Source organism: Gadus morhua, chromosome 3 (genome assembly GCF_902167405.1).
Source record: "Gadus morhua chromosome 3, gadMor3.0, whole genome shotgun sequence".
Taxonomy (NCBI): Eukaryota; Metazoa; Chordata; class Actinopteri; order Gadiformes; family Gadidae; genus Gadus; species Gadus morhua.
In genome coordinates, this window is record NC_044050.1 from 6142853 (window position 1) to 6152852 (window position 10000).

The 10000-nt window shown below is 47.7% G+C and overlaps 1 protein-coding gene across 1 annotated transcript in view; it reads right to left on the bottom strand.

Annotated features, from left to right (window-relative positions):
* Nucleotides 1–10000, bottom strand: part of adgrl3.1 (adhesion G protein-coupled receptor L3.1) — a gene marked incomplete at its 3' end in the record, with an annotated part of 117370 nt that overhangs the window by 33644 nt on the left and 73726 nt on the right. The window contains 1 exon segment of the mRNA XM_030352099.1: nt 8954–9742. Within this exon segment, the coding sequence (XP_030207959.1) occupies nt 8954–9742 (789 nt within the window).

The window sequence follows — 10000 nt, forward strand, 5'->3', positions numbered from 1 at the left end:
TGCATTGTATTTGATCTATTTTATATTCCGTCAGATGCTTGCGCATCGCAAGTTAGCCCTCGGAATCAAATTACACCCACTTTCATCTTTCCTTCCTCGTCTATAAATAGCCGTTCATCTCCGTTGTGCTCTGTTCCTTTGTATTCCCTCTTATTGATTTATATCTACTCATATGCAATCTACTATTTTCCATTGTGTTCGGATCTATTCAGGTCCACTCTGCTCTATTTTGTCCTCTTCTGTGTTGACGGTGTGTCATCGGCCCCTCAAGATTGCATGGGGCCCGTAAACAAGGCAGGAATTAGAGAGGCCCTGGCGTGAGTGAGTGTCAACTAGTTCCTGCTGTTGTCTATCTGTCAACGCTCTGAAGGGCCCCGGGACCCCGTCTGTCTAACACGCCATCACCGCGGACCCTGACATGTGAACACATTGTGTTTGTGAGTGTGTGTTTGTGTGTGAGTGTTGGCGTGCAGATCTGTGTTTGTGGCAACCCTTGTATCCCTTGTGTGTGTGAGAGAGGGCTTCTGGTGTGTGTGTGTGTGTGTGTGTGTGTGTGTGTGTGTGTGTGTGTGTGTGTGTGTGTGTGTGTGTGTGTGTGTGTGTGTGTGTGTGTGTGTGTGTGTGTGTGTGTGTGTGTGTGTGTGTGTGTGTGTGAGTGTGTGTATGAGTGTGTAGATAAAGAGAGCAGCTTTCTATTGCTGCTGTATTGCTTGTTGACTCTCCTCTTGACAAGCAGCAGAATCATTATTCCTCAGCCGAGGTAAAAGAACAGGAATAAAAGGGGAATGGATGTGAGTTTTTCACATCTCGGGAAAGATCCCATGTGAGAGGGAAAAGAGACAGTATAAAAAGTACAGCCCTCCTTATGCACTCCACATAGCCAGCCACATTGCACGTGATTAACATCACGTCTACACGAGCACTCACACACACATACACATGCACATGCAACATGCATACGTATGCACGCACGCATGTGCTGGGCTGACATGGCGCTAAACAGTAGGAAGCCACGCAGTCAGGCGGCAACAGCAGAATGATAATCCAGCTTGAGGCCAGGAGACTTTCTAGACTGGATGGGAGCGCAGACATCCAACAGCACCGCTGCACACTGCGATAACACACTGGCACTATGGCTGGTGTGCACACACACACACTTTCTCTCTCTTTCTCTCTTAAACACGCACACATACGCACACGCAGACCTTCTCTCAAACACATACACACACACCCTTAAACTCACACACACACACACACACACACACACACACACACACACACACACAAACATATTCATCACACAAACACACATTCTCAAACACACACACGTACACACAAACAAACACACCCACATACAAGCATGTACACACATACTCACTCACAAATACCAATACACTCTCATATTGGCACACACACACACACACACACACACACACACACACACACACACACACACACCCACACACACACACACACACACACACACACAGCTTTCAGTGAGTTTAGTTTGAGTCTGCAGATAAGACAGAATGGAGCACTTCAAAGCTGTTATAGCATGAGATAGCAAACAACCTCAACTAATAGAGCTGCCTCAAAATGGCTGCCAGGCTCAATCCGAAAGAATTCCAGGGCTAATGTTTCACACGAGGAATCATTACTGGCTCATTCCGCTGGCCGCGCCGGTTGCGTAACCACGGCAGCCCTCTGCGGAGGCTTGAGTAACCTGCAGCAAGGTTGACGATTACAAGCTTCCCCCTTAATCATGGGATGCTCTCTTCATCAAAGAAGACGCTGTTGGTGTAGTGGTGCACTTTGATGTGCTGCGCTGTGAGGGAAGATGCATGTATCTTCAGCGTTCATCTTTGGTCAAGGTGGAGCCACAGTTAAACAACTGAAATGAAAAAGAGCCATCAAATGGGTTTTTTGGCAGCCAAGAAGCTTCTGTAGGCAAAGGACGAAACAAAGTCAAATTACAATTAAAGGTTCTTTCGTTCAAGACAAGGACTCCAGCGACAGACACCTATCATTAGCCATGATCAGTGAAATCGGCTCAGAGACCGGCTGTTAAAGGCTGGATGAGTGATACCACTTTACTTTCCTTGTCCTTCATTGTCTGCTCTTTCAGACTCTCTATAACAGTGCTTTGTCATGTATTGTACGACGTGGCTCACGGACTCCTGTTCTGAGTTCTTTTTTAAAGGGAACTCTTGGTCGAGAGTAACAAGAGAGGGAAGTAGGGTTTCTAGGAGGCTGGCTAAAACCATCAACACTATGTTGCCAGCAACTTCAGAATTGGGAATGATTATAAACAAAATATTGGGGCGGTTAAAGAATATATATTTTGATTTTCATTGGAATCTTCTAGATTGTTGCACCAGACATGCTGGCAACAAGCATTTCCCAAAAAGTGTCCATTCCTATAAACACATAACGTTCAGGTTACCATAGTACGTATGTGTACTCATCCTATCCATAATACTTATCAAATGTATTTCTGACCTGCATCTCTCTTCTGATGACTCTGCCTAGTCATAGTTCAGCATCAGCTGCATGGCAGAAGGGTCAGGCAAAACACACACAGGCGCACACACGCACACACACACGCAGAGACATACACACACATGTTAACACACTCACACACATGCTTTTATACACAAAAACACAAACACATACACACACACACACTGACACACACACACACACACACACACACACACACACACACACACACACACACTAGGGCTGTCAACGAATATTCGAAGTTCGAATATTCGTTCGAAATGTATCCAAAAACGCGAATTCGAACGTGAAAATTAATATTCAAATGTGAAAAAACACTCCCGCGGTACAAGCGCCTCTATCTGCTTTGTGAATGAGGCTGTCTGTTCGTGATGTCCCTCATAATATTCGAATGTGAAAAAACACTCCCGCGGTACAAGTGTAACAGACTAGTATGTGAAGAGCGAATGTATTTTATCCCCTCGGGGTTTCCGTACTTGGATATAGGTATTCCAGCTCGGCTATGCCATTCAATAAGCATCCGAAGTAGAGCTCAGGGAGCTAGTAGTCTGGCTGGTGAAAGCTGCTATAACGCAATGTTCTCGGCAAAGTCCGAGACAGCTTTTTTTTCATGAATCCGAAAGGTGAGTAGTGCTGGCCCTTTCGCTGGCATGGTGGAAGACGTAGGCGACATGCATTTTTTTCTTTATCGCTTTTAATAGGCCTTCTCGATAAATGGTAAGCAAAGCAAGGAACGTTACCACTAGCATACTTTGTAACATTCAGAAGCGGGCGTCTTCTTCAGATTACTATAGTTTGCGCGCTTGCAGGTGTGGTGGTGAAATGCAAGCTATACAAAGTTGTGGCTTTTCATGATTAGGCCTCCACGTTACTGGGCTGTTTATAGGATATATATATATCCCACTAATTTGAACCATGGTTTTGTCGCATTATTGACATATTGACGGCAACTGCGTAAAATAGGCAACCAGATATTCGAATAGTTCGAATTCGTGATTTTTTTCCAAACGAACATTCGAATGTCATTTTTGAGCAATTTTGACAGCCCTAACACACACACACACACACACACACACACACACACACACACACACACACACACACACACACACACACTCAGATACACAATCATACATGCTAACACACTCAAACACACATGCTAACACACACAAAAACACACACACACACACAAATATAAGCCACCCACACAGGAGGAAAGGAAAGGGCGGGAGCAGGAAAGGGTGCCCCCTGGCAAACTAAATATTATATTATTTATATTATATATTGAATAGTTGGTTCTATTATCATCATCACCTCTTGTCAGACAGACACAGACAAGTGCAGAGGCAAAGTTAGACAAGTAAACAGAGCAAAGTTAGACAAATAAAAAGAGAGAGAGAAAGTCCTTGCATCTCACTTTCTATCGACACGAACCCACACACCCACACACACACACACACACACACACACACACACATAGCCGGACACACACACACGTATGCACACACACACACACACCCACACACCCACACACACACACACACACACACACGCACGCACGCACGCACGCACGCACGCACGCACGCACGCACACACACCTTGGTGCTAGAAGCCAGCAGTGTGCTGAGGGCTAGCGGGCTAATCAGCGCTATGGTAAAACAAGCGGTCCCTACTCCTCCCATTAAGTCCTCTTATTCTTTCCAATCTAGCCCCAACATTTCCTGCACCACTTGGCAGCGCCGCCGTGATTGCAATCTCGATGCCAAGAAAGGAAGTAGAGAGAGAGAGGGGGGAGGACAGGAGATGAGAGCAGTGGAGGCTAGGGGAGAAGAATGAGCAGGAAAAAAGAGAGCTGAGGACAGGAGAGGGGGAATCTAACGACGAGAGGGGAGAGGGGAGAAAAGAATGAGCTGGAAAGAGAGAGGAGCGGGGAAGCAATATCAAGTGAGAGGAAGAGAGAGAGGAGGAAATAATGAAGATTAGCGGAAGGCATCAGAGTTAATATAAAAAGAGAGTCAAGGAAAGGAGAGGTCACGTAAAAGGACATGGCGCGAGCAGAGGAGAGGGAGGAGAGGAGAGGAGACGGGGAGAGGAGAGCGGAGGAGAAGGAAGATGAAACAGAAAATAGAGGAAAGGAAATGAGGATAGGGAAAGGTGGCAAGGAAAGAAGAGGTGGAGAGGAGGGAAGAGGGGGAAAAGAGAGGAGAAGAGAGGAGAGGAGAAGAGAGGAGAGGAGAGGAGTGGAGGGGAGAGGAGGGGAGGAAAGGGGAGGAGATGCAAAGACAAAAGAGAGTAAGGAGTAAACAGAGGACGGGGTGCCACAGGGTTAAAACAATCGCGGCTCCTTGCAGGACTTCCTGAGGAAGCGCTGCATTGTGAGCATACCCATTAAGAGGGCAAAGGTCAGCCGTCACGGTTCCTTAAAGCCGCTGAGCGTTTGACAGGGTCACGCAAAGGTCATTGCTTTTAACCCCAGTTTAGAGAACAATCCGATAATATTGGCCATGTGTCTGTGTTTGGGTAGACTGTAATGGAGATAGATGATGGGGACCCTATTGATATTTCTGCTAAAGCGTAATTTCATCGAAAGATGCAAATGAACCACCTTCTTTATGATTGGCTGTTTGTCATTGCTTCCACTTGAATGAAATGAATTGCTGAAAAACAGTGTTAATACACCGTCTAATGCAGAATAAAGATAATGCATATCGACACAGAATGGTTTTGCCGTAGACTCGAAAACACACCTCCAATCACCTATGGGTAGAAACTTTCTGAGCAATTACACCCTCATAATGTTCAACACACCTTCTCTTGCAAAGGGCTGAAAAAAAATCTATAATGTGTAAAAGCAGGATCCACAGTGACTAAATGCTTTCATATACTACATAAATATACATATAATTCTACATATTAATAGCAGTTGGGAAAACTGCACACAAGTTACAGTGCCAAAATGTAAAGAATCGAGCTACGAAGAGGTATGGCATCCCACAAATCTCAAAATATACTTGATTTTTTTTTAAGCCGAGGAGCTTATATCAATTCTATGACCGTTTCGAGAAACTTGTTCAAGAGACGACTTTGATACTGAGCCAAACACCTGAACACACTTTGATGCTAACTTGGGGAGAGGATTCTATACCAAGGCTCTAGAACATGGGTACAGGATAAAATATCTCTTTGTAGGTGGAGGAAGAAAGAGATTTTGCTCTCTACAGGGCGAGACAGACACCTGCCACTGAGTCGTAGGGGGTCGGGAGGAGAGAGAGAGAGAGAGAGAGAGAGAGAGAGAGAGAGAGAGAGAGAGAGAGGGGGGGGGGGGGAAGGGGTGGAAGATAAAGAAAGATGAGATAAGAAAACACTTTGCCCATGTCTCACTTTTCATTGTGTGTGTGTGTGTGTGTGTGTGTGTGTGTGTGTGTGTGTGTGTGTGTGTGTGTGTGTGTGTGTGTGTGTGTGTGTGTGTGTGTGTGTGTGTGTGTGTGTGTGTGTGTATGTGCATCTGTGCGAAAGAGACAGAGAGTAAGAGTTAGAGTGGACGAGTTTGTCCATGTGTATGTTACCAGATCTGTTTGTAGACGAGGTAGTGAGAGAACGAGAAAGGGATGGGAATTCAGTCTGTGTGTGTGTGTGTTTGAGTAAGTGTGTATGTGTGTGTGGGTGTTTGGGTGTGTGTGTGTGGGAGAGAAACAGAGACAGATCGAGAGAAACAAGACCTACACATAGAGTACATCACTATGTTCACCCATGTGTTGCTAAAGAGTAAACAGCCAATGAACTCACGGAGAAGTGGCCAATCAGCTACTTTGGTTTAGCCCTGCGGATAAACACAACACTTTAATTGGTGCTCATCATGTATTATACCTCCCCCTGGGACTATCTTGTCCTACCTCTTACTCAGTGACCTATTTCCTGCCGTGGATCACATTTTTTGGAAGCACGTTTACAGCAATTGCAGCAATTGCCATCAATAACATTGGATAGTGTCCGTATTCTATGCATTCTTTACCTGGCAACCAAAAAACTTGGATGGTATGTGGTGAAAGGTAAATAAAGAGAGGCTAAAACCCTGCTGGGCCACTTTAAAATCACGCAGCCTGAATAATGGAGAGGAAGAAAACATCCACCATATATTAATAGGAAGGTTCCAATAGCTATAAGGTAATATGTCCACAGCAGAGCTGTGCCCAAACTGAGTCCTCAGATCCATCCCTCAACCGCTATGCCCATCGCCGTGGTACCCTGTAGTTATTCCAGGGCGAGCGAAGGAGACTTTTATTTTGATGTATTCCTCTACCAGGGCGGGACCTGCTGTTTCTAGCAATGTATTGATGGCATTTACCCACCGCAGAGGCGCACGCAATAAGCCCTGGCCCTGATCTGTTGGGCGAGTCTTGTGGTGCTTCCTGATGAAATTTCTATCTTTCCCAGCGTATATTTATAAATATATTTTCAATTAGGACTCTGCCAATTACCATAGAGCTGACGGATGCGGGTCGGCGAGCTCATTAAAGCGGAGGGTGGATCTGCAGAGATGTGGAGCAGCGCGGCTCCTTATCACGCGCCGTGAATACTGGAGAGAAAGGGATCGGGTTCTTCAATGTTTCACTGCCTGAAACAGATGCGTGGGTTCGTCATGTCTAAAGGAGGCAGCGCACAGAGCACCGCTGACATTCATAACGCCCGCACTATGACCCAAAGTTATTCTGGGGTGACTTTAAAATACTTTGGATACTCGCTCACTGGTTCAGCCGCTTGATGTATGAACGGAGACAGTCCAGGGAGACTCATATGGGACTCTGGGCCAGGAATCGTTTTTTAAACTTCTCCATATTGACCGAGTAAAAAAGGGAAATCCTGTCGTTGAGATGGTTAATTTATTCCTGGTCTTCATCGAGTGCGACGTTGTGGAGGGGCTGAGGATCTCTAGCATTGATTGTATGTTTTTATCTCCCCATGGTCAGCAGTCTGGCTGCCTGCTGCGGACCGCAGGTCGCTCTCTACACAAATCCCATTGATCTCTGCTTTAAAGCCTCCCTAAGATGCCCACTGATCCATTTTAACAGTGTTTTGAGTGCACACCAATCACACCAAACGCTCTCTCTCTCACACACACACACGCACATGCAGAAACCCACGCACACCCATGCGCACATGCATGCGCACACGCATGCGCGTTGGATGCGTAGAGGTCAACCCAAATTTATGTACTAAAAGCGCTAGGAAATACATATAGGCACTCAGCACTCATTGCCTTCCTGCAACCATTGATTCATGCATGGTCCGGAATGCATAACCAAACGGACTGTTAGACGGCATGCACAAGTACACACACACACACACACACACACACACACACACACACACACACACACACACACACACACACACACACACACACACACACACACACACACACACACAACCACACAGCAACACACCAAGACTGGCCACACAACAACACGCAATAGCGCACATCCTTGTCTCCTCGCACATACTGATCGGTAGAAACCAAGTTTGGTGCATCTCCTCCCTGTAATTCCTTGTAGCACGTCTTCCCTAACTTCGTGTAAGAGCATGTGTTAATACAGACATCATTTAATAAGCCACGCAGCTATAATGCCTTGTCCACTCCATAGAAATGTGTTGAAAGGCAATTATACTAAGCAAATAGCCCTCCAGGCTCCAGGGGCCTTCGCCCTTTCATACACAGGAAGGAGGGCGGTGGGTGGGGTTGTGAAGGCTGCCCTCACACCAGCGCTGGAGACAACCAACTTCTTGGTTTAGAGAGCAGCCAGCAGCAGCAGCCCCTCCCTTTAGCTAGCCTGCACCCTCCGTCTCAGACACCGCCGGGCCCGTCTGAAGAGTGTGAGCTGAAGAGCGGGTGGGGTGGGGGACGAGGCGAGAGAGAGGCTGCAGTTACAGTTAGTGCGCGCCCACACTTCTACAGTCGAGGCTTCCCAGACGCCGGGCTGGAAGGTGTAGCGGCTCAACGGTGAACTATTCATTTGTGAACTCATGAAAAATGCAGCTCCGGTGACATCCGAAATGTCAACGTAAGTGACATTTTTCAGGGACATTTTCAGGGCCTCCCTTCTCTGGAGCGTTGAGCTAAAATGGTGGTTTTCGCTCGGAAAGCCACTCTTATAACCAGGCAGAGGTGTCTTGGAGGGGGGCGGCTATCATGGTGTACACGCACACACCACAAGAGGAGACCTTTGCCTCGCCTTCAAATAAGTAACCGAAAGTATATAAGGTAAAATATCTACTCCAACATCAGGGGGGTTGGGGGGGTAGCCTTTCAAGATATTCTTGAACAACCAAACCTCACCTGGCGTCTCAAGGGCTTCAGTCGGGTCTCATCTCGGGCAGAACTCAACTGGATGGAAGATCAACCAAAGCAAACGGCCGCGTCGCGGACCAGACTCACCGTTGTTGCCGAAGTCCAGCGAGTACTTGACCACGTGGTAGTTGTTCCAAACGTACAGCAGGTTGTCGCGCGGGTTGTAATCCACGGCGGCGATGTACTGGTAGGAGTTGGGGAAGGAGATGCTCAGCACCGTCTCCTTGCTCTTGTCCGTGTTGTACATGTAGTCGATCTTGTTGCCCGTGCCCTCATTGTCGTCGTCCTCGTACACCGTCTTCACCACGTACAGCACGCCGCAGATCATGAAGGCGTTGGAGGCCGTGCGCTTGTCGTAGCTGGTGTCCCAGGAGCCCTCGATGCGCAGCGTGTAGGGGTTGAGCTGGCTCACCACCATGCGGCCGTTGTTCTGCTCGGTGGCGTAGATCACCCACAGGCCGTTCTCGTCCACCGCCAGGTCGATGTCCGACTTGCCGCCCCAGCGGTACGGCGAGGTGTCGTGGTAGTTGGCGTTGGCGATGATGGCCTCGCCGCTCTTGATGCGCGTGCGCAGGTCGAACTTGACGATGTTGCGCGTGCGCTCCTTGTTGAAGAAGAGCGCGCCGTCGTACACCACGAAGCCCGTGCCGTCCACGCGGTGCGGCAGCTTGTAGGTGGTGGTGGGACGGCCCGCGATGAAGTCCTCCTTGGAGGAGTACTCGGTCAGCGTGTCCGTGCGGTAGGGCGTCCAGGGCATGTAGTAGATCTTGTCCGAGGCCTGCAGGGGATCCTTGCACCAGGCGCCCGACTGGTGGTCCGACTCGAAGAGGTGCTCGCTCTGGTACACCCCCCGCAGGATGCCCGGGCACAGGAACACTGCGGGACGGAAGTCGGGTTACAAGGGGGTAAGTTATATGGCGTCTGTCTGTGAAATGTCATCTTGAAACTTTAATGAGGAATCGTCGCGTCGTAACCCTCAAAATCCAAAATGTCAGAGGTTTACAATGTCTTCTTAGCTATAGATATTTCTAAAGCAGTCCGTTACGGGCTGGTTTATGAGGTTTAGTTTTTTTGCGTTTTGGTGTTTTACTAGAGCTGGGGATATTGTTCCAATTGATTTCAACACAAGGTCAC